This window comes from Calidris pugnax, unplaced genomic scaffold, assembly GCF_001431845.1.
Source record: "Calidris pugnax isolate Ruff unplaced genomic scaffold, ASM143184v1 scaffold128, whole genome shotgun sequence".
Taxonomy (NCBI): Eukaryota; Metazoa; Chordata; class Aves; order Charadriiformes; family Scolopacidae; genus Calidris; species Calidris pugnax.
In genome coordinates this window covers 2,389,873-2,415,314 of record NW_015090851.1, presented here as the reverse complement: position 1 = coordinate 2,415,314, position 25,442 = coordinate 2,389,873, and the positions used below count along the sequence as shown (strand labels likewise).

Sequence of the window (25,442 nt, the reverse complement as noted above, 5' to 3'; positions counted from 1 at the left end):
ACAGAAAATCCCTCAAGCCTCTTTCCCGTTACTCCATTGCTCCGACCTTGGCCGTGTCCCGACAGGCCCCCCCAGCAACCACACATACCCTTCCCCAGCCCCATAACCTGCTCACCCCAGTCCTGTCCTCCGAGGGGTGACGGTGGCCTGGCTGTTTGGGGGGCAGGGGGGTGCGTGGGAGCCCCACTGCCACCCCAGCGTGTCCCAGGCTGGGGGTTACGCAATTGCCTTTCCACAAACACAAGGAACTGCTTGGAGGGATTTGTGGAGAACAGCGCAGAAGGAAAACAAACCTGCTCTTGAACTTTGCAAGACACTGTGTCATTCAGAGGGACTTGCCATGTGGGTCGCCCCCTCTTTAACCCTCAAGGACACACAAACTGGGCCAGGACGCCTGGGGTTTAGATCAACGCGCAGCTGAGGGAGGACTTTCCGCCTGACATTTTGCTTTTAAAGCCACTAATAGGAAAATGTCACCTCTGCCCCCGCTGCCACCACTCCCCCCCAGCACTACTGGAGACCCAGGAAGCTCCCAACCACCTTGTCACCTTGTCATTGCTTTGCAGTGCTGGCAGAGCCCCCGCTAATCCTCAGACATCATTGGCAAAGGGATTTCAGCAGCACAGGCTGGGTTTGTGTTGTCCCCCCCGTACCCTCAGCAGCACCAATTCCACCCGGGGTTTAATTATTACTATTATACACCCACCCCCAGGTGCTCAGGGTCTGGCTGCTGCCACAGCAGAGGGTCCGAGAGTGGGTCCAGAGCCAGGTTTCCCCACTGGCAGCATCGCTGAGATGGCAGCTCCCTGCCTGTCCCCGGGAAACAAAGGAGGAGTTGTTGGGCAGGCAGCTTGCATCAGAGCAAATGCGATTGTTCTCATCGGATTTTATGAATTCCCTCCAGAGCTCCTACGTAACAGGAGTACATTAGAGGGCTTTATCCCTGCTAATTTCAGACTACAAAGTCAAACCGTGTCTCCGATGAATCTGCACGGCCGGGCTTATCCACAGGCAGCCCCGGCACCTGCCAGGAGGCTCGTCATGAGCTCGTTAGCAGAGGGCACCGCATCCTCCGCGGGGGCACCGAAAAGGAAACCTCACGTGTCAGCCACGGCCCCCTCTCCATGTGCCAGGCACGCTGACTCACACCTTGGGCACACGGTGGGGACAGCAGCTGATGGCCACACGCAGCCTTTTGCAAGGGGAAGTGTCAGGAATAAATATCCCCATCCTCTCCCCCCCCCAGCTTTTCAGAGGCAGTGCCAGCAGCAGCTCAGGGCAGCTCACCGCCCTCCACAGCTGCTCCCAGCAACAAGTGGCAGGTTAAGGATGGACAGACCCACCTCACGGGGAAAGCCCCCCTGCCCCCACATGCAGACATAAAATAGTGAGGTGACTGCAAGGTGCTAAAAATACCTGTTGAATGCTGACACCTGTCCCATAGGGTTCAGGCACAAACAGACAAGAAAAAAGCAACACCAGGCCGATGTCGGGAGAGCAAAGGTAAAAATCCTCTTCAAAAAGTACCAAAGAGCACATGACAGCCCTCAGAGAGACTTTGGTCAGGAGGAGTTGATAGCAACAGTTGGGGAACACGAAACTAAAGCTGCAGGGCTACAGCCCATGAGAGAGTGACCTCCCACCACAGCCTTCCTGTCACATCCCACCCCTCCTCGGCACACCTGCAGGGACCCAAAGGATGGGCCAGGGAGAAGATCCTGGCAGTATCCACCTCCCAAAGATCTTCAGTTCTCCAGAAACTTCTCACTTTGACCCTGGGCAACTGTGAGAAGGAAGAACATCCCCACAACTTACCTCAGCACTTCCACACGCAGCTCTCCCTTGCACCATCACGATAACCTACAAGCTTCACAAGGGGAAAAGTCACTTATCTAAAAACAGATAAATCAGTGTACCCCTCTTCCCAGAGCCACCAGTGCTTTGGAGTTTCTAGTTTCTATTTCAAGTTACTCACTGTCCTCTCACTTTCTGACACTTCCTTCCCATCCATTTGTCCCAAGTAAGATTTTAAGCTGCTTAGGATACCTTTCAGGCTCCGCCGCTCTCCCCCGGTTGCTGCCATTGCAGCTAATCCTGCAGGAGTTTCTTACGCACGTTTTGGCTCAGCTCAGCTTAAAAAAAAATATCAATAGCTCTCTAGAAATGGGCTACGCAGCACAAGATCTAGTTTACAAGATCCTGAAGCAGGACCTGAAAAGGTTATTGGGAGACTTTAAAAGACATGTTGGCACTTATCAAAGTCACATCATTCTGGCTGGAAGGGACCTTTGAAGGTCTCTCACCCAACCCTCTGCTGTTTGGTCCTTCTGAACCGTCCTTTCCCCAGCCTAAGCAGGACTCGTTGCCACAGCCTCTCCTCCAGCCCCTGGCCATCTTGGTGGCTCTGTTGGACTTGCTCATCGCTCTCGACAGGAGGCCCAGAACAGACGTGCTGCTCCACACATGGTCTCACGAGGCAGGTTAAGCCTTGCTGTTCATACACTGCTTTTCCATCACACCACCAGAAAGATCTCCATGTTTCACCTCCTCCTCAGTCACCAGCAACAACAGAACCACCACTTACAATGAACAAAAAGAATTTTATTGGAACGTATACACACAGGGATAACAGAGGTATCTGAGTAATCAAATATGGAATGTTTAAGAAAGTTAAAATAAATAAGGATACCAAGTTTTGCCAGTGCTAGGTCCAGCACCAATATAAGTAAATGCCCTCTGAACAAGTCTGACTCTGACGGGGCCATCCCTGCAGAGCCTGTAAAGATTCCTACCACCAGAAAGTGGCCAATAATTTTGGAATACAAAGAGTCACAATAGTGCTTTCTACTGATGCGCATTCACACTGTTTATTCACCACTTTCGTCTCTTATTTCTTTAATAATATCTATTAAATTCTGAAGTCCAAAAACATAACCCGTGTCTTGGCCCTCATGCACCACGCTATCTTCTCCATAGTACTTGCAGGTTGTGTGGGCAAAGTCTATCATACGGACATCAACAGTACTAGCAGTTGGTTTGTAGGCATAAGCTCCTGCTGACTCATCTGAAGATTCCTCTGAAAGGTCCTCTAAGTCCTCTGGGTCTGAGTCGACAGCAACTTCCTGCCTTTCCTTCCCATCATAAATGATCAGCAAGGAGCTCGAATAGAAGCGGTAAGACTCCTGTTTCTCTAGGACAGACTTTAGTTCAGTCAGTTTTTTAATAACAGATTCAAAGAGTTCCCTGCGCAGATATTTGCCGTTATGAAAGAACTGGTAAAGTGCTTCTTTAAATCCTTGGACTGAGAGTTTTCTTCCATGGTACTTATTCATGAACATTAGCTGGCCAGTGCCTGCCTGGTAGACCTGTACATACAAAGACAAGAGAAAAGGAGCAGTTAAAATTGCTGGCAATACTGACTCAAAGCCTTGAAGGGGGGAAAAAAAAGATGTGCTAACGGAAAGCTTTTACAAGATGACATACTGCTCTTAAAATTGCTCCTGCACAGTTACAGAAACTGCTAACAACAACAGATCTGGCTGTATCTATGGAACTGGGATGAACGGAGGAAATGGAAAATTACTTCAGTTTAGATTTGAGCTTTTCCACCGGGAACATAAGAATGAGGAGTTTAAGTAAGATTAGGAAAGATGCAGCCAAGATCTCCAAAGTCAAGCTAAAACTTGTACCACAGCCACTCATTTAGCTCGTTACCTGCCTCTGCTCACAGTCGTACTGATTCCCAAATGCTGAGCTCTAGGTGACAGCAAACACTCCTATACAAAACTAAGCTGGTGCCCCACAATCCTCTGTACTTCAAGAAGTCAGAGGTGCTCCTGCAGGAAGATTCCTTTCTACAGGAAAGCAGACTATGCACCACACAGCTCGATAATGCCTAAACATCTGGGTCAAGCAAGGATTGCAGGTGCCTCCAAAGTTCCTCCTTGTTTCCCAGCACAGGTCTACACTGGAAGGTGAGCAATGAGCAGGCTCTGCCCAAACCCCAGCACACTGCGGTTGGAAACGCAGCTCCCACACTTTCATTTCTGCCTTGTGCTTTTCTCCGAAGTTAAACACTGAGCTGAACACCAAACATGCCAACAGCCATGATGTGGAACAAGTCCTAGCAAACACTGCTGGCATTCCTGGAATCTACCGGATGGGAGGAGAGGCTTCAGAAAAGCCTCAAATACAAACAAGTTGTTTCCCATTTGTCACTCTAGGAATACAGAAACAAGTAAACAAAACACTCAGAGTTGTGTGGACTTTCACCTATCTCCTTATTTGACCATGAGTCTTATCACATTTACCAATCTACTTCTTGTCTGTGCTTTCCAGCAAGTCTACTTTAAGCAGTGAAAACCTGGGTCTTTTCAAATTCGACAAGACAGAACCGATTGCTTCTTAATATTCTGGCAAAGTTTCCACATGCTTTATTCAAAATGCGTGCTCTGGCAGACCCTCTTTTCGATTGTTTCCTACCCTCTCCTGAAATGTTAATTGAATCAGTGATTTTTACTACACAGTTTTTAATTGCTGCTACTGTGCAGGAGTCTGTTTTTGTGCTGAGAGAACACGCTCCCTCACACAGAGCGTGTGCTGCAGGTTGCTCCTGCAGATGCTGCCACCTTCAACTGGGAAGTGGTACTCAAAAGTCTCATTCCTCTTCCCGAAGGAAACAAAGCACAGCATCTCGGGGACTACGTAAGCCCAAAGCCCCACTAACAGAAACAGCTGCAAGTCTGTTGCCTTACACATCATCAGTTTTCCTCTCACCTGCATGCCACAGACTCGGACTCCAATGACAGCCGACGTGCTCTGCTGACACTTGCGAATCTGATTTGCCTTCTTCTCTTCGGACGCATCATCTCCATGTTGTCGGGTTCCCATCTTAAGGTCCAACACACACGGTACCTCGTATCGAGATGTTAGGTTTTCCAGCAAAATGAATTCTGATTGGTTAAGGAACAAACCTCACAACGCGGAATAAAGTTTTTACAACTATTATCACAGATTTTATGGTGCCAGTCTTAAACTTAAGCACACCCAAAACATGCCCAGTATATAACTGCCTATCAAAAATTACACTTACATATATTTGGCATAAAGGATGATGGATATACAGTTCCAGTTTCACTGGTATCTAGAGAAGCCAAGTGAATCTCTACATAAGCGAAAAAGAAAAAGCAACCAGGATAACACAGAAATACAATCTGGCAGCCAACTTGGAATTATGATGTAATTCCTGCCTAGCAGGAGATTATTTTTGTGGGAAATGCAGCTTGTGTGTGCTTCATTTACCATTCAAAAAGAGTGAAGCATTTTCACACCACCGCTGAAACACAGAAGTTAAAAAGCACTTCAGACATCTGCAGTAATACTGTTCCAGAGATATCACACACGTCTACTTAGGTAATTTAATAATTATCTACAGTGAAATGGTGAGGATACCAGCCATTAAATGCTTTCTATCATTTTGAACTAGAGATGTTCTAGTAATCCATTCACCAAAACTCCTCATATGAGGCAACTGTTTACCTAAGTATACAGATACAGCATTTGTGCAGGATTTAACAGTTGCACCAAGCCTGCATACAGCAAGAGCTCTTTTTTCCCCACAGAACACACAGGGTGGAGATGTTTGCCTACAGTTCCAGAGAACAAAAACAACACCTTTCAGCTTTCATGGATTCAGTCACTGCTTCTATTTCTCATGCTCCAATCCGACATGACAGTTTATATTCAGCTTTTATCAAAAAGGCTTCTAAAAAGAGACTACTAAAAGCAGATAACTCCAGGCATTGGAATATCCTCTATATTTAAGGCAACACAAAGAAGTTTCTAAAAAGGGAGAGATGACTCTAGTTTTTAAGGTCACCAATACCAAACAGTAACAAAAAGCAACAGAACTCTCCTCCTTTGAAAGCTTTCATTAGTAAACTGTTTTTGTGGAAGATCCCAAACACAGGATGCTATAAAACCTTTCCACTAACTAATCCGCAATTTGTAGATTTGAATTAAGTTATCTGAATTTCCTAGCCTCCCTACTTTATTATATGCTGGAAAAACCCATAATCTGGGAAGTGCTGGCAATCCCTCCAAAGCCACCAAATAAATCACCGCTTCAGAGAATCTCTCTGGATTGCAGTTAAGCCTGCGCTGTACTTTTATCTGGCACGTTCAAGAAACAGAAAGCAGAGCCCTACACATTCCACTGTTATGAGGTACTTTTAGGAAAGGATACTATATTGATTCCGATGTTTTGCATTTTCCTTCATCCTCTGTAACTGCTGCTGGTGACATTTCATACTCCAAGGATTATGGTGTTTAAACTGTGAGCTGACATTTCCTTTTTTCTCTACAGTATAATACAAGACTTCAGATTTCTTCAGCCACTCAAATTCTTCCTCTAATTTGTGACTAGAAAACAGAACAAAACAGCAAGTTAAAATTCCAGTAGAAAAATAAGTACTTCAAAGGGGTTGTCAGTGGACTTAATTTTACAAACTATTTTGTTCACTCCAATAGCTAGCATAAGCTTTATTTTGTTTTCTGTGCAACTGGACAATTTGCCCATCAGTAGTATTTCAACCTTTTTATAAAGCTACTACCATATTAATATAAATTAGCATATAACCAACTATATTACAAAACATGTAGCAATTCTATTTATATATTATCTGTGTGAATTACTGCCATAGAAGTAACGCAAGAAGCAGCGATATGCTTTAAGATTTATCCTCTGCTCAGGCCACTGTTTTTAGCATAATACATCACAGCTCACAGTGGGCACAATTAATATAAATGAACAAGGGGGAAAATGTCACTAACAGGGATAAAGCAGGATTCCTACAAAAATGTGCCATATATAGTAACACTGAAATGTTTTTGGTTTGGTTTTGTACAACTACTGTACTTTTGCAGGTGGTTGTTTGGGTTTTTTTTTTCCTCTTTTTGCAGACGCTTCAAAAGTAACACTGGAAAATGTTTTTCAATTGACTACAGCACAAAATAATGAAAAGTCTTAACACGCTACTGCACTGAGAACATGTTACTTTTCTACTGAACACTTCTGCACTGAAGAAGGTCAGGAAAAACAAGAGAGGAAAAGAAAATGAAAGTTAAGAGTTCTGGAGAATTCTCTGGAATTCCGAAGATTAAATCTTAAGCTGAAAGCAAAAAATGTTATGCTTCAATGCTCTGCGTTCCAGTTTCCTCTATCAAACGTACCTTTTCATTTTTTCCTCTTTTCTGTGCTGTCGGACCCATTCCTTAGATATCTTCTCATTTTCTAACAACATTGTCTTTTTGTTAGTCCATCGCAACAGCTTATTTTTGGGTTCACAGTCAGAATTATCTAAGTTTTCTAAGTTATCGTGGTCCCCATTTAATGGATACGCTATTAGACATAAGTTCCCATCTTCATCCTCTTCAAAGCTCACAGACACCACACCTGAGGAGAGAAAGGTCATAGACAGTTAAGAATTGCTGAAGTGACAAGGAAGCCTTTTAGAACACATTATTTTATACTTAGAATATAGCAACTTTTTGGTTTTTTTTCTCTTACCCTGGTCCTTAGTTTCTATCTTGCCACAGGCCAAACCTCATCTGCCAACCTAACAAATATCAAAAGACCTAGACAAAAATAACACCTCACAAAAGACAATTTATCAGATTGACAGAACAATGACACAAAAGGTTCTTTTCTCTCTCTGATGCAGTCAAGTAAGAATCAAATAATAACAGGAGACAATTTCAATTAATAAAAGTTTTTATTATTTTAAAAAACCTGACTGGTCTGACCCTAAGCAAAATGTAAAACATTTGTTAACATCTTGCAGTGAAAAGTGACCTGCACAAAAAAAACCCCAAACCACTACACCAAAAGCTTTAAGTTTTGCATGACAGCAAAGCAAAAAGCACTTATCCAAACAACATCTGGTTAATAGATCCCCAGGGGAAAGGAAAGACTTGCAAGTAGAGGAAAACAATAAAAATGTCACATTACAATAGAAACTAGTCCAAAAGCTTCCACTTCGAATTACCACGTTTAATTACACATTTTCTTCTCCTTTTTGGAATATATTTTATTGATACTGATTTATGAAGCAATCTTGTGAAATAAGTAACAAAAAATGCAATACAAAACAAATCTGTTTGTGGTACAGAAACATGGTGAACCCTGAAAGCATATTTTTTTTTCCTTATCCTCCCCTCACAAGTCTCTGGAGCACTGCATTGCATTTTAAGAGTCTTAGTGGAGCACCCTGACAGAGATGCGCTCAGTGCTACATTAGCAAGTTTCAGTGGTTAATGAAGCCGTAACAATTGTCTGAATTGTTTTTTTAATTTTGTTTTTCAGTCCTCTCTCTTTATTCTCATATCAATCAATCTGCACAGTTCTTGCAGCTCATCACTAGGCCAGAGGGGAGAGGTCTCGGCGAGAGATTGGCACTTCTGGGCTGGGCAGGCGGCTCCGAGACCTACAGCAGCTGGGGCAGGGAGCGCAGCAGCTCTCACTGACAGTCCTGCTGCCACAGAGGAAAGGACAACAGGAAAAAAGGGGGGGGAGCCAGCTAGCAAATGGCCCTTGGCTTTATCCTGGAAAAAAATAACAGAGACGGACCAAGTGAGGCCCCTTACCCCTAAATCCCTCCCCACGCTCCCCAAAAAGTCATTCACACTAGTACAATTGTTCTATTACATTTTGAGTAGTATCATTCAAAGATCACATTTTCTTCCAGTCCAACAGAACTTGTAGTTAGAAATGTGAAAAAGTCTCTGTAAGCTTGCAGGGAATATAACTTTGAAACATCTCCTCTGAGGTCTTCCACCAGTTTCACAACAGCTTCGTAACCCTTACAGATGTTAAAATCAACGTGCTTTAAAAAGCAACCCCAATTTAAAAAGTGCTTCAGACATATTATTTATTAATCACCAAGCAGCAGTTGATGGAATAATGAAGAGAAAGAAAAGTGTTTCTGTTAACTAGCACAAGGCTTAGGAGAACTGGAATTTCCACTTATACATAACATCTGACTCAGCCTCATCACAGCTACTTGATCCTTGCCTACCTAAATGCCATGAATTTTCATTTCCTTAATGGCAGAAACAACCCTGCAAATATTCAACAAGACACCTTACTGACACGTATTTATTGTGATCAAAATGAGAGTCAGAGGAGAAATCCAAAAACAGAAGAGACCACAACTAAGCTCACACAAAACACTGTCAACCAATCTTACCAAAACCCTATAAACAAACATTAAACAAGTGCCAAAAAAATTTACCTAGAAATCCACAAAAAAAGCAGCAGAAAATTACTGAAAACATTCACAAGCTGTTAGCTACTTACCTGTGCCTAAAGGAGATATATGGGCTATCACCAGCAGAGCTGCTCTACTCTAATGCTGTTAGTCAGCCCAAACACCAACTTGGCAAGCATTTCCACCCTGCATCTCCACAGCCTGCCTCAGACAACATCAAAATACATGAAAAGAAAACCCTAAAATCTCTTCCACACAGAAGAGATTTCAGAGGTAACAGAGAGCACAGCACACTCATATTTACAGAAAGAAAAGGCCCAACGGCATCCTAAGGTTTCCAACTTACCCTCATATTGCGGAGTGAATTTACGCATTTCTGTTGGGAGAGTCTCATAGAACTGGTGTTCCCTCTGAATAAGGGGTTTACAGATGGTCTTGTCATTAAACCGGAGGACACAGGAGTGTCCTCCAACTTGGTGGACAAAAGGCTCGAGCAGGACTCCCTTGGAATAGTGCTCCACTTCCATAGCTCCAAATGCTGGGCTCATCCTTGTAGCACATTAGACAGAAGAAGGCGACAGTAGTGAAGGCAGTTCAGAGCCAGAAGCCTCCGAGACCAGAAGGTGTTTATTCCGATTCAAAAGTCTGTTAAAACAAACACAAGAGAGCGCCGGGCCGTCAGTCTCCCCGCACGCCGAGGCCTGGGTAAGCAAGGCGGAGAGGGAGCCGGTGCCGTTCGCAAAGGCGGCCGCGCAAGCTCCTCCGAGCCGAGGGGAGCGGAGCCGGGGACTGACCGCTCTCTGCAGGGAGGCGGCCGACTGCGGGCCGGCGCGGGGCGCGCCCAGGGAGCCACTCCGCGGACACGCCCCCCAGCGCGACGCAGCCAATGGGAGTCGCCGCGAGGCAGGGCGGGCGGCTCCGCGGGGTGTTGGCCCCGCCCGGCCGCGCATGCGCATCGGCAGCGCTGCTCAGGGCCCAGGGAGCCACTCCGCGGACACGCCCCCCAGCGCGACGCAGCCAATGGGAGTCGCCGCGAGGCAGGGCGGGCGGCTCCGCGGGGTGTTGGCCCCGCCCGGCCGCGCATGCGCATCGGCAGCGCTGCTCAGGGAGAGCTGCGCATAAACCCCCCCCCCCCCTTTTTTTTTTTCTTAAATTAATTTAAAAAATATCGACGGTAATTCCTAGCGAGCCCTACTTCAAGTTACGCCTCACGCCCTCCAGCGGCCGTGCGTTCACAGAGCCATTCGCGTCACCGTCCCCAACGGTCCCTTCCCTCCCCCGTGCCCACACCCCAACCCAGCCACAGAAACTCCTAAATAAACCCAAATTTACAATTCCTCCCTCCCAGACAACGACAGTAATTCCCAGAAATCTGCCCGGACACTTATTTCACCAGCTTATTCACAACACGGCAAAATAATTAAAATATTTAATAGAGGCTAACTTTTCCGACGAAAAACACGATGCTAATAAGGCATTTTCCAAGAACTTATTTTTGCGTAAATCCAGCAGAAAGCAGAGCGGTTTGTGCCATCCGCATCCAAAGGCTCCGTGGTCACCCCTGTGACCACACGCTGCTCAGCCCTGGCCAGCCTCCAGCTTCATGCAACTTGCTCTGCAATAGGCAATTAAAGGAGCAAAGCTGAAAAAAAACAAATCACGACTATCTCGGTCTGTACCTTCCAGTAAATTTTTAAGTCAAGTTGCTCTAATTTTAGACCCGAACTTTAATCATTAACTTTTTGCGGCTAAAAACAACCTCCTACTTATTTTGTCTGAAGATCATTACATGAACAATAATGCACTTAATTCAAAGTGACTACAAAGTGTTCTAGGTCACAGGTCTATTTTTATTTGTCCTCCTTAGATATTTAACAGCTTTACATTAACTGGAAAAGCAGAGACCTGCAGCCTTGAAGCAGGGGCACTAACACAACTACAGGCACCTACAGCATGCCCTGTACATAAGGGCATTTATTCAATTAAACAACTAAACTGCTTAAAGAAACAACAGATCGATCAACTGAACTCCAGCTCCTGGAATGTTTACCTCCACCCTAGGATAACAGGTCAATACAGTTGTACTCACTGTACACCAGTGAGGTTTTTTTCCTCCCTCCCCTCTTTCAGGAGCCTTATTTGACAAAAAGCAACCAGCTTTTTCCTTTGTTTGCTTTTAAAAAAACAAATTATTTAATACAGAAAACAAAACTCAGGCTACCTCTGCAAGAGTACATAAAATTTAACCTGGAATCGGATTTCCGAGAAACAGTGCTCTCTTCTGATACTCTTTCTATTTGAAGATTAGAGCAAAATCAATAAACTTTCCATCTTTGTTTGTACCACTTTCACTTTCCTAGTATTTTTCATAATGCAGCTACTGCATCCCCAGAGAAGTTTCTGTTTCTCAACTACCTCAACATCAACAAACTTCATGACTTGGAGACACACAAGTAAAAACCCCTCCATTCCACCCCGGACACAAACCACTTCCAAAGCCCTCTTCCACCCACCCCCATGCTGAGCTGCGTGGTGCCCAGGGAGCGTGGAGATCCGTGTGTGCAGCCTGGGACACCGGGCAGTCCCACCCATCCGCAACCACCGCAGTCAGAAGGTGGCACTGGAGCTACAGAAGAGCTTGGTGCCTCTCCACGGCACCACCCACCCCACGCAGGACCATACCGCTCCTCGGGAGGACTGGACTGTAAGTTGGGTCACCAGCAGATGTCTAACAGGCTTCAAGCCTTCACCAGGCACACACTTAGGGAGCCACATCAGTGCCCGAGCAAGCTCCGAGTGCCACTTCCATTTTCTGTTGGAGAAATGTTACGCATCAGCTTGTGTTTGTATAATGCACCAGTAATTTTTACAAGTCTCAAGAGTTTTAATCGGGCTTTCCTAGAGCAAATAATGCCTCCAGTCTACTGGAATTTCCCAGGGAAAATCAGAAGAGTGCCAGCTTTCACTGGGAGCGACAGTCACTGTGGTGACAGAGCTTCACACTGGCACAGTCACTTTTAATAGCATCACAGTACATCAGCATGACAAGGGCTGCTCTTTCCAAGACAGCGTTACCATTCTGTGGCCGCCTTCCTAATTACCCCTGATGCAGAGACACTGATTGGCAGCTGCGCCAATTCAAACTTAGAAAGTACCTTGCAACATCCCTTAACCTCAAACACCCAGTTAGTCCTAGTCCTACTGCGTCGGAGCAGAGTTGCATCAGGAGTAAAGCCTAGAAGATGTTTACAACTGTAGAAAGGACTCTCTGGCAAAAGGCACCTCCAACAGACCATACACAACACCTTGTTTACCCAACACGTCCTCAGGGAGCTCGTTAGCAGCAGCTCCACTTGTTTGCTTTCAGGTATACCCAAGTGGTCTGGACAGTCCTTGCACATGGTGCACCACGTTCACGCTGGGATGGAATTGCCAAGCACAGAACTGGACAGGACTACTCGTCCTACTTTACCGTTTCCTGAAAAAGCAGGATCTGGCAGCACACCCGGGTGTAACTTCCCATTTGAGGGATGACATAGCAGGTTTTTTATAGCTCTGATATTGTAAAAGCATGGGTTATGCAATATTTAGGCAGGACAACAACAGGACCTGGAGCGCAGTCGTAATGCCCATTAGAAATGCTTTGCACCGTTTCATTTTATAACTACTTCCATAAACCAACTCACAAGTATGTCAAACTGGTTCCGCTTCCTTAGAAACAAAAACTTTAACTTAAGACCAACAGCTTCAAGTTGCATTGATGTCAACCAGCACAAGCACAATACAGTTCTTCACTGCCTTTCCTCTGATTCTACACCCAGTTTGTTTTCAACGCTCTTTGGGCAAGAGCGAGCACAGAACAGCTGATTTTAGGCAATTTTTTCAGACAGCAAATACAAGCTCAGCGTACCCTGTCCTTTTGCTCCTACGTGCTTTTATGTTCCCTTGGTTAAGATTTTTTGCTCAAAGGACACATCAGCAGAAAAAGCAGGTGTACTATTCCTTCACATGTCAAGCATTTTAAGAGAAAAATCTGACATAACTTGAAGGAAGCAAATAAAAACTCATCTAGACATAACAACACTATCTTGAGTAATGTCATTCTTGTAGTAAGCAGCAAGTAATGTTTAAAAGCTAAATCCGTAAACCAGAAATGACATGTACAGACATCTTATTCTTATTCACATGTGACAATGACCATTGAAATAATACTGCAGTGAACTCATGTTTTCAGACTTTAATATTAATCTCAGGTGACGGCATTCTTTGGAAGGCATTTCATGTCATTACAGATTCTTGACTTAGTCCCATACGTAATTGCATTAACAAACACATCCTCCGGAGAGCACAGCTCAATTAAGCAGCAGCTTCTTCCTTCATAACAACCTCAAAAATAACACCTTTTCCCCAAAACTGATGCAGAGCTGCCCTCCTAACCAATCTGTAAAAATTGGGTTCTCTCAAGTGTAGATTTTTTTCCCTCTGGGTGGTCAATTACCTGCAGCTCCAAATAGCCATAAATCAGCTTTACGGTGACAGAAATAGCAAGGCAGCAAAGCTGTCTGCCTGTCCTTTTCTCATTTCACTGGGTAGTGAGGAGAAGCTGACACGGTACCTACCCTGTGAACCAGACAAAGCTAAGCCCCTTCCAAGGTTCCGAGGAACCAGAGGAACGGCAGAGCCAAACAACAGGAGAAACAAACAAACAGAAACAACCCATTAGAGACACCAAATAGAAAGCTGCTTCAACCTGAAAAATATCAGGAACAAATCAATACCAGCTGAGAAAGGAACAGGAAGGTGCAAATATCAGTGTGGAAAATGTATGGCATGTTTGTGAGAGCCCACCACCTGTTCTGTGCACAAAATCGAAAAGGTACCTCAGGTCTAAGTTGGTAAGTCATTACACTGCTCAGAGAGATCAACTCTTCACAACTGAAGCTGAACAAACACACTTTAAGAACCTACAATACACCTATCAAATTGGAACAATTACAGGAATTTTACAAGTTCTTATGTGACCAAACAATGTGTTCCTAGTGTCCTGTTACTTTACAAGGTACATTCCTTGAATCAAAGGACACAAAATACAAAGCAGAGGATGCAACATCAGAATATTAAAACCATTAGAGATGTTAAACATGCTCAGGCTCAAAGTTCTTGCAAAACTTGTGATTCATTTTGATGAAAACCAACATTACACAACATTACTTTATTAGCAGATTTGGCCACTTTAACATCAGTAATTGCTTCTAACATTCACTTTAGTTGCTGCTTGGCTCATGAGTCGAAGTTACTCCAGTGTGTTCTGCTCTACAAGTTCTTAAGACTCCAACGGAGATACTCAAACCCTCCAGTGCTCAGCCAGCTGCCTTAAAGCAATATCAGAAATAGAAAATTACTTTTTGAAGATGAACCGTATATAGATTAGGGAGCTAACCCTGTACAATATGGGTTTTCATTCTTAGCAGCAAAAGACCCCTGCATTCATTTATCACAACTGTTTTAATAGATTCCTAACTTTGAGGATAAATTACACCTCTAAATATAACACAAGTCCCACACTAGGATGCTTTTGAAGCCTTTTGTATCTTCAATAGTAATAAATAACTGATAAAGCTATAGTTTCTAGCTTTTCATCTTAAGGGAGAAACACAATGCCCACATAATAATGGACTCATAAGAATCCTACGGTTTTGCGAAAAGCCCTAGAAGCAGCCTTAAGCTCTGCACAATTACAGGATGCAAACACTTATTCCGATAACTACTTTTAAGGAAAAGGTTTATCTTCACTACTAGAGGGCACTGACATTGTCGATTCTCGGGTGTTCTTTTTTTTTTGTAAACATAAAACTGTCCCTTAAACAGCAAGCAATGCAGATTTAATACAGCAGGCTTAATAAGTTTCAACTTCATGTGTTGGGGGGTGGGAGGGTGGAAGACATCACACAGGTGAGCATATTGCTTTTTAGCTGTCTCCTTTTCTGTTTTCCCTATATATATTATTTTTTTGCCCTGCTTTCCCCGAGGTATAAGTTTCTACACAAGTCAAGGTTATTTAAGCTCTTCTGCAGCAAATCAATCAATGTAATGATCACTCAGTTATCCCCACATGACTTGTACTCATAGATGAGTAAGCATGAGGTTTCATAAAAATACCCAGCAGGAACACTTGGAAATCAAAGAGTAAAATATCAACTCCTCCACACTAGCATATTGAGACTATATGCGCATTCTCTTTCCAAGCAGAAATAATTTGCTACAGCCTTCACTGTATGAAAGAATTTCTCCAGATAAAAAGGAAAAAAAATATCCTTGAATTAATATAATCACACAAAAGAGGAAGAATTTCTCCAGATAAAAAGGAAAAAAAAATCCTTGAATTAATATACCTAATCACACAAAAGAGACTGAACCTAGGAACCCAGAATTATACATGAACTCACATACAAAGTTTCTATAAAACGTGTTTGCAAAACCCTTTGGGAATCTGACAGCTAACTGAGTAGCAGTTTTGGCCCATCAAGGCAGAAAGCCAATCTTGTTTTTAACATTAGACCATGAACAAAAGATTCCTACCAAAAAAGAATGCATGCTGTTTATCAAGTAGAAAGCATCTACTCATCAGTTCAATAAATTAAGAGCAGCAGCCCTTGCCCTTCTCCATACCAATTACAGGAACTCCCTGTATCAAGTTGTGTACATTTTTCCTGCTGTATTATTGGAGGAATTTAACAATAAAATTGAATAACATCCACTGGCATTAGATTCTAAAAAAATTCTGAGCTCTTTGCCAGAGCTCATCTATCACTAGCACATGACATGTCAAACACAGCTGAAATAGCATGTAGGTTTTTTTGAACGTTTACAAAAATGATGGAACATTTTTTAACAGTTTAACTTTTCTTTAAAAAGCATAAATACTTTTTAAAAAGTATCTTGGCAGTTTAAAACAGGAGAAAAACATCCTGAAACGTCCCAGGTTCTTTTGAGGGTTTTAGGTCAGGTATGGCACACCTAAAGGTACCACTCCTCTAGAACTCTTTTTGCCTGCATTGAAAGGGCAGGGAGGACACTCCAATGCTGCCTACAATGGTGTAGGACTCCAGTGCTACCTTCAAGAATCCTGTTCTGCTATGAACTTCCCAAGAATGTAAATCAGCATATTAGAGATATTTTTTTTTTTGGCACAAGAGCATTAGACCTTTTCTATCCACTAAAAATTTTATCTATAATATAGACATGAAAGCTGATGCACTGAGATGCTGGAAAATGTACTTTTACAGCACAAAACTTTTTTTTTTATTCAGCAACATGTTCACGCTATCTCCTTTTACTCTCTAAAGATGGGAGTTCTGTTTTGTCTTCTTCTAAACATAATCCAAACACAGCAGTCATTACTATAAGAAATAAACACCACCACAAGGGTTAAGATAAGCGTTTACATCTGTAAATTTAACACCACAGCTGCAGAGCCACCTCTTGTAGCAAACAACAAAGACTTCTGAATGCAACTTTCACAGATCAACCTAAGAACAATGGGACATTAAGAATAACATATTAAGGGAGCAAACTACAAACAAAAAACTCTGAAGTTACATAATGCTCTATTGCTGTTCTTCACGCACAAACATTATCCCTACCTTCCTTAAACCAGCCCTACATTACTAGGCAAAACCCAGTTCCCCACTCCTTTTGCCTGGGAAAGCAAGTCAGCAACCAAGGCGCCTCCAAGAGCTTCAAGCTTTTTCTTAACAGAAGCGTGCACAGCAGCACCTCAGCTGCAATTCCTTAAACCTCAGTGAGAAGGTTATGTGCTCACTACAACTAATATTTCAAGATCCCAAAAAGCAACAGCTTTCAGCTTTCCCTACACCATTTGTAATCTGTAATCTTAACAGCTACAGACACAAAGTTCTGGAGAAATGCCAGAGTCTTCTCTCTCAAGTAAAGCTATTTTAATTCCCTAGAACTAAAATAAAACCAAGTTACAGGTTACTAAGCATATTCAGCAGAAAAGAGCATGCAATTCTGACCCATGCAGTTTTTCCAGGGATTGTGTAATTTAAGAACTAACCTCTTTTCCAAGTAAAAATGCCATGGAAACTAAGAAACCTGAACCACCAAAACTAAGCTACTTAAACTTCCTATTTAGAAAACGATCCATCTTAAAACAGTATTCTGGCAGGAGCAGCTAAAAACACCAGTTGCTATAAAAAAACAATACTGTCCTTTGTCATGGAGAAACCAAAATAGCATTCGGCCTTTAATCTTCCGAAAATATGACAGCAAGAGCTAAATTATGTGGATTATACACATGAAAGTGTTATTCAGGTTACCAAATCTCCCAGAAATTCCAGCATTAAGATTAAAATAAATCCAAGGCTATGCCTTTCTCATTACCATGAATTTAGCAGTCTGGGAACTGTATTTCTAGCCACTCAAAAGAACACAGTATCTTTGTGACTGGCCCTTGATTTGTGACCAATTTGCCATACCTGAGAAGTTGCTCAAAAGGACAAGTGTCAAGTCCTGTTCAGAGGTCACAGTCACTTAAATACACCAAGATTTTCTCTGCCTGTATTCTCTTCAGAAATCCTGATCCCTAATACTTTTTCAATCATAAGCACTAGAAACCCATAGTTAAGTTTAGATAACCAAATCCTACAGTCCAGACTAACTCCTTGAGCAAAAATTTCCAAAGGAGCACAAAGCAAAGATCATCTATAAACTATTACAGGAAGAATGGTTTCCAAAATGCACAGTTTATGTATCTCATGCATCTCATTTATGCGCTTATTCATCTATAGCATCAACATATTTCAAATGAAGAAATTTAGTCCATTCTTGTAGAAAGTGGTCAAAAAGAAATCCAGAAGATAAGTCAGACTTGAAATGCCCATCCACATTTTTAACTATAATTCTTCAAGTGTAGGTTCCAAGACCTTACTTCTGATGATCGTCATAGATTGAGTTTTTGCTCCAGAACAGCTCAAGTTTATTAGACACACTTAACATAGCTTTCAAAATTGTATTTATGTTTAAAAAAAATTCGAACTACTGAGAACAAATCTCAAATCAGATAACACAACCCAGACTTACATCTTAAAGGGAAGTGTTTATATGATTCAGTGATCTCTACATGCTCTTTCCCTAAAGAAGTCATGAAAATAACTGGGGTCCTCAAGACCTTTAACATATAGCTCCCGCCACAATGACTGAGCAATTACAGAAGTTCAAACCCCCCAAAACCAAAAGAATAATTACACTCTACTTCTTGGTGAACTACAGCAGATTGGCCATGAGCAAGTAAGGACAGGAAAGGAGCCTTACAAGACAGAGTGTGATGTGGCACCACAAAACTAAGGGGAAAGTCTTGTATGTTTCCCCTGGTAAATGTAACTCATTTCAAGCACAGTTTCTCCCTAGTAAAAGCAACACGGACCTTTTGTACAAGCACACCTGCATAGTGCTTCAAAAATGTCTTTTTAAAAATTATTTACGTACTTCATGTTTCATCTTTCAGTGATCTAATAGTACACCATCTGGGGCCAATTACAGGCTCACCATAATAATCACTGTCAAAGAACTAATCCATTTTAATCTCATATAGTTTACATTTTCAAACAGCAGTACAAAACCACTTGAAAAAAATCTTATCTATTACAGTAATCTATAAAAGGAGGCTTTTGCATGAGCTTGGCTGTATTTCTCTCATCCCCCCACACACCGAAACACATTCAATGATGCAAAAGAGCCACCTAGTTTAATTAGCCCAGGTAATGGGACACAACTATAGTAAGTCTTACTCCCTTAAACACGTCTGTTGCTTTACAGGCAATTTCTATAGCAGCCAGTGACTCTAAAGCACAAGCAAGTGTGGTTTGCACAACTGTCTTCAAAGACAAACCATCACTAACCAAAAAGGGAAGCCTCAGACAGGATCATTGCCAAAAAAACATTTTATCCTCAAAAACTTGCAATACAGCACCACCATCCACACTGTGCTCATGTTCCAATTCTGCATTTCTAAAAAACAGCATACTGTCAGAAAAAAAAAATTCCAAGAAGTCAAGCTTATGAAAGACCTTTTTATTTTTTGGAAGCGAACTGTGCATAGTAAAATTCAATCATTATTTGCACTTTAAAACAAGAAGTCACCACTCAGAATTAACAGTTAAATACATGAAAAGGTTTTGTCTCAACAGAACAACTGGAAGACAGCCCTCTCACCTTACAACTCACTGCAGCCTAATCATTTACTTCATTTACCCCTCATCCTTGAGAGACTAATTTCCATGAATTCTGAAATGATTCTCCAACCCATTTTGTTCCCTCCTCATCTGTGAATATTCAAGGTGAGGGTGTAGTTCTAGATGTCACTTCAGAAAACTGACCAGTTCTATTAAGACAGATCCAAATTTTGTCCTCAATTAGCTTGAGGAGATTCCCAGTTATGATGCTAGTTCTATCAGTACAAATGCAGCCACCCATCAATTTAACCTCAGATCCCCAGTTAAAATTGAACCAATCTTCTGGAAGAGCCAACACCTCAGAGACATCAAGATGATGCCCATCCTGTCAGCAGTTTCACTTCTCATCTTACTAACAAGGAAACAGATTAATCCAATTGACATCACCACAAGAAAAGCAAAACAAAACAAAACAAACCAATCACCATCACATTGTCCCCACATACCCAAAACACAAGGCAGATAAATCACTGTTCTTCTGGAAAAAGATATGAAAAAGGAAAAGAGCAAATGTTAAAAGAAAGAGGTCATCTTCAATAAGCATGAAATTAGGCAAACACAATTCCTGACAGGGTTTCAGGCACTGTAGAAAATTTCTGCATCACAGCATGGCACAGCTATTTGGGTATGCTCAAAGGCCTCTGTGCCTCAAGAAAATCAAATCAACATTTTTGCTGTGCTCATTCTAATACAGACTCTGGCATAAACCCCCCCAAACCCTTGCTTCTTCTAAGTGTGATTTTTGAAGGAAAAATAGCCTAAATAATTGTCTTTTTTGTCCTTGAGCTTGTTCACTTTAAGTCTCAACAACCTGGGGCATCACTAACCAGTTTCAGCAAGTCATCTAAATTATTTTTTGTTCAGTTCCTTCCAACGTTTTTGGATGTCAACACAGCAGGACAGAATACAGGGATCAAGAGAGGCGGTACAGCTGAAAGGTACTGTGTGAATTCAGTACTTACTTGTTCTGCCTGGGCTGCAGTCTGGCTGAGGAGCACGTACACAGCTCTAAACGAGCCACCACCTGTGCTATCTCTTGCCCAACCATTCATCATGGCACACGCACAGCATTTGTCTTCACAAAGCAAGACTCTCAGTGGTCAAAGCCATTCTTTGCACAGCCTTTCTTTTTCCAGTAAAACAATGCAAAACTGGGCACTAACTGGTTCCAGCTATCTCCAATAGACAATCCTCTATATGCACCAGCAATCCAGACACAGGGTCATCAGAGAAAGCAGGTTAAATATCTGATAACCAGTAGAGTGAAAGAGCACTTTCTGTACCTATTACAAAGATTCTCCTTACCTTATTCTAACATAGCTCATCTTTCTGAGACACACTCAGGATTTCAAAGACTTAGCACTACTCACGTCAAGAAGTTGCAAAAGATTTCAGTGATGGTTTCAAGCTCCTAAATACCCAATTAAACACATGCAACGTTATACCTTCATTTGAACAATTTTGCTTCCATTATGTTTCCCAGCATTTCAGACTTTGCAGTAGGAGAAATTTCTAGCTACTTACAGCACTTGATATTGTGTCATTCAGCTTTTTGCAAAAGGAGAGAATTATTTTGAAACAAAATAGATGTTATGTTGGTTTTGGGCCTTTCATTCTAATGAGATATTTCTAACAAAATCTATAGAAATGCACACCTGCAGTTATATCTTAAAACTCTAAAATGTAGCCTCTTAATATTTGAAAACTATCCCTACATTGCTCCAAAGAAACAATAACCTTGAGCAAGACAGAAAGCCAGGTAGAAGAATGAGCGAGAGGAAAAATCCTCTCCCCGCAATGGAAAATTTTCATCTCTTCAAGCAAGGCACAGAGATGCTCAGCCGGACCTGCGTTGCCTGGAGACCAACCGCAGCTTCTTGCCAACAGGGACAAGCTAAGCATCAGCAAATTCAACAACAGATAAGTGGATGAACCGAACGAGAGGCAGCAAGGTTTTTCCACACACCAGTGTAAAAACCTGATAGCTTTCAGATAATGGTTCTAGCCCATGCTCCCTAGATACACAAGAATTATTATGAATGCAAAATGTCAACTAATAAAGCTTAAACTCCACTGTACTTGGCTCTTATCCCCACATTTCTGGGTACAGCCAGATTAGTAGAGTGCATTCAAGTCAAAAATTTTAGTCGCAACTCAATTTCTGCCCTTTCAATCTTTTGATGCAGTATCTAAACTTTTGGAATATGTTCCTACCCATTAAACAAGTTCTGTGCTTAAGCACTGGTGCAGAAATATTAAGGAAACCAATGAACTACATCAAAAAAGGAAGAAGCTACACCTCAGCTTAACATTAAAAACCACATCACAGCATGCTTCACTTCAAAATCCTGCCTTTGCCCCGAGCCCTTCCTGCAGATTCCCTGGCAGGACAGCATCAGAAGCATTACTGAGGAGACACTTGTATTGCCTATTCTGGATCTGGAACTACTCCTGACCTCGGGTGGGCACCAACTCAGCTGTGGGAGCAGCTTTGCTGGCCTCCCAGAGGAAACACTTCAGCTGTCTCCCATTTCCAAACACCATCAGCTGAGAATCATCAAAAGTAGCCGACATTTAATACCAGTTACTCAGAATTTCCCCAGACCTTATCTAATTCAATTCACTGAAAGTATCCAGACAGTAAAGAATTAAAGAGTTCGAAGAGTGACTTCTGTTTAATTCATCCCTTTAGATACAATACCCTTGTGGAATTTATGTCGCTAGTGAAGTAGGTCTCCCACCATCAACCTGACAGTGTACACTTCCCTGCCTCCAGCTATTCCTAAACCAAAAGGGCAGCATTTGCATCCCTAGCACCATAGCTGACAGACTGCAACACCCTCAGTGCCTCAACATTTACACCCTTCCCCTACCCTTTAAAGGAAAAAAAGCATCCCCAAAATACCCTCTCGCCCTCCACAGCTGATCACAGAACAATTCCCTACCTGTCTGGAAGCCCATCCACTGACTAGCAGCAAAGAGTTTCTTTCTTTAACATCTTTTCTCATCTTTTATTTAAAACTGCATGCCTGACAAATCTGAAGTCTTCCTTGCAAGCAACTGGTAGGGAAAGAATTTTTGAGAGCACAAAGCCCAGCATTCATATGACTGACCACTGTCCAGTTTTTCCAGCTCCTTCCCAAGCTACCACACCACATGGCTGTGATGGCTCCCACCTACCTTTCCTCAAGAAGAAACAGCAACATAAAGCTTACATTACTTGTACAACCAAAGTACCACTGACAAGATAATGGATTATTACTTCAGAAAGGTATAAACACCAAAGACAGAAAAGGTAGGAAAATGGCTTTTCAATTAAAATGAATATAAATTTATGAAGAGCTACCTGGCTAAGTTTAAGGTCTGAAATGTTTACAAACAAATACTTATGAATGGCTGTAATCCTTCCCTGAAATCCTTCCCATGACTCTTAGCCAGGAGAAACTTACGAGCACTTAAAATTATGCCTTTTTGAAGAATATTTGCTGAATTTTGGCAGTTAAATCATTGGGTTCTTCCTAATTTAATAACATACTTTAATCAAGAAAAAACTGTAACAAGCTGGAAGATGTTAAACAGGCCAAAAGTAAACAAATCAATCAGTCCATTTTTAAAATACAGATATTTGTGTGGGTGCATGTGCATATAAATCCCGTGTCCATCCCTTAATATTACTGTAAGTCCGGAAAATATGTGAATTAATTTCAACTTAAAGACAATTTCACATTTTACAAAGTGATTTTATCTTACATCAGCAAAGTTATGCACAAAGATGCCAATTCTTAGACATTTAAAAGCCAAAATAACCCTGACCTTGTTATTCTCAAGTGTCAAATTTGAACTGTTCTACTCTTACTTCACTGTTACATGTTGAGTAATAACCAGTAACACACCACCTGACCAAAAAGTTAAAATAAACTCACATTAGCTTTATGTTTCAGAACAAAATATTCAAGCAAAATTCTGATTACAATATTTGACACAGAACATTCATGATGTTCATGAGTCTAAAAAAAGCATATGGGCACTGGATGCACTTCTAAACACCTGAATATATGGGACATGTAAAGCACTGTGTCAAAAAAATAAAAAGACAGCCTAGAAGTAGAGGGCAATTAAATTCCAGCATATATCAGGAAATATATCAATGTTAAACACGCGTACATTTCACAGTGGAATTAAGGCCAAGGACATATCTGGGTGTAACTACCGACAGGCTGTTATTCTATCAACAACGATAACATTTATTTTCTTAAGCCGAATGCCGATTTCCAAAGCCTCGACTATGTTTTTCTTTAAGATCCTGAGGTCACCAAGCCACGTTAACAAGGCATTAGAAATCTGTGATGCTCCAACCAGCTCAAGATATCACCAAGCACATCCGTTTTACGCAGAAAAAGGGTATTCATGAGCGGCACGTCCAATTATGCAACACATCCCGAACCACCCTTTTTTTTCATCCTGCAATATTTACCGAGCGTACGAAAACAGCCGCCAAACCCGCAGCGCATCCATCACCCAGGTAAAACGGAAAACCATCCCCTCGTGATTCACACAGATGGGAACTGCTGAGTAACAGCAAGGGGCGACAACCAGCTCCGGGGTCACCCAGCCACCAAACCCCGCATACCTGCCACCCCCCTCCCCCGCTCCGCCTGAGCCGGGGCCGTTAGTGCCCAACGCCTCCGGCCCCGGTAACCCCCGCCAGTGCCCGGCACAGCCCCGGGGTGGGGGGGGCCGGGCCGGGGGCGCGATGGAGTGTGCCAACAGGGATGCCCCCAAAGGCTGCCGTCGTGTCCGCTCCCCCCCGCCCCCCCCTTCCGGACCAAACCCGCATCCCCCGCGGACGATGCCAGGCCGCTGCTACCCTCCCTTCCCGCTGAGCCCAGGCAATGCCCCTACCCCTGCCGCCGAGCATCCCCAGCGGGAGGCCGAGCAGCCGCCTATCCCCCGCCTCCATCAGGCCGGGCACCGCGGCAGGCGGGGCAGGGGCCTGGAGGGGCAGAGACCCCGGCCACCCTCTCAGAGCCCACCGACCCAGGAGGCGGGGCGGAGGAGGGGGACGGACCGCGGCGGGTCTGCCGAGAGCCCCCAGCGCCGAGCGGGGGTCCCGGGGGAGCGGAAGGACGCGCCCGTTACCTGATGTCAAACCGGCAGCGGCGGCGGCTTCGCCTCTTTTGTTCCTCAGACGTCAAAATGGCGGCGCGCCGCGGGGCCGGCCCTCCCCCCACCCCAGCATGCCCCGCCCTCTCGCACGTATCCCCATTGGCTCAGCCCGCAGCGCCCCGCGCTGATTGGTCAACCGCCAGCGCCGCTGTTGCTAGGGGAGCCGGGGCGGGCGGCGGTGCCGCAGGCCCGGGCAGCGCTCGGTCCCTCAGGGACTCTCCGCACCCTGTGCCGCGGTAGCTGTGGCGAGGCGGGGATGGGCGGCCGGCGCCCTAAAGTCCGGGCTGGGAAGCGGGACCACGGGGAGAAGCAGCCCCTCCGTGGTCCCCAGCTTTGTGAGGGGACGTGGCCTCCGCTTTTGAGAGGTCTCCACCATGGCGGGCCCTGCCTTGTCCCCAAGTTTCGAGCTCCCACCCAGGGGCCCTCCGCCCGGTGCCGGCCTGAGGGTTGGGTTTCCTCTTCCTGCACCGTTAACGATCTTTGGAGTTAGGCCTCGGGGACTCGCAGGCCCTCAGCGGCCGTAGATAGGGCTCTTGTTAACTTTGCCTCAGCGCCTACTTGAAAAGGGTTTTATCTCTCTTCCTGCGCAACACGAACGTGCCGTTACTGGGGCGCTTCGGCCTCTGATGAGGCAGAGGAAGAGCATCTGTCGAGTCCTCGGGGCAGAGGAGGCTCATAGGGCCCCTGTGCCTGAGCTCACCCGTGGGTCCTGTGTTTCTGTTAAACGCCAAAAATGTCATTCAGGCCTACGCAGCTG

At 43.7% G+C, this 25,442-nt stretch overlaps 1 protein-coding gene across 3 annotated transcripts; it reads right to left on the bottom strand.

Annotated features, from left to right (window-relative positions):
- Window positions 1-2,580: 2,580 nt before the first annotated feature.
- On the bottom strand, window positions 2,581-24,748 carry IP6K2 (inositol hexakisphosphate kinase 2). 3 transcript variants are annotated; one of them, XM_014943236.1, is made up of 6 exons: window positions 24,659-24,748; window positions 9,613-9,911; window positions 7,231-7,453; window positions 6,245-6,420; window positions 4,777-4,952; window positions 2,581-3,365 (listed from the first exon to the last, which is right to left on the bottom strand). In XM_014943236.1, the coding sequence occupies exons 2-6, from the start codon at window positions 9,812-9,814 to the stop codon at window positions 2,868-2,870; spliced, it is 1,275 nt and encodes a 424-aa protein (XP_014798722.1). In that variant the 5' UTR covers window positions 9,815-9,911; window positions 24,659-24,748; the 3' UTR covers window positions 2,581-2,867. The 3 variants fall into 3 exon arrangements, with proteins under 3 accessions (XP_014798722.1, XP_014798724.1, XP_014798723.1); XM_014943238.1 differs by lacking the exon at window positions 24,659-24,748 and adding an exon at window positions 24,422-24,440; XM_014943237.1 differs by lacking the exon at window positions 24,659-24,748 and adding an exon at window positions 10,711-11,332.
- Window positions 24,749-25,442: the final 694 nt, after the last annotated feature.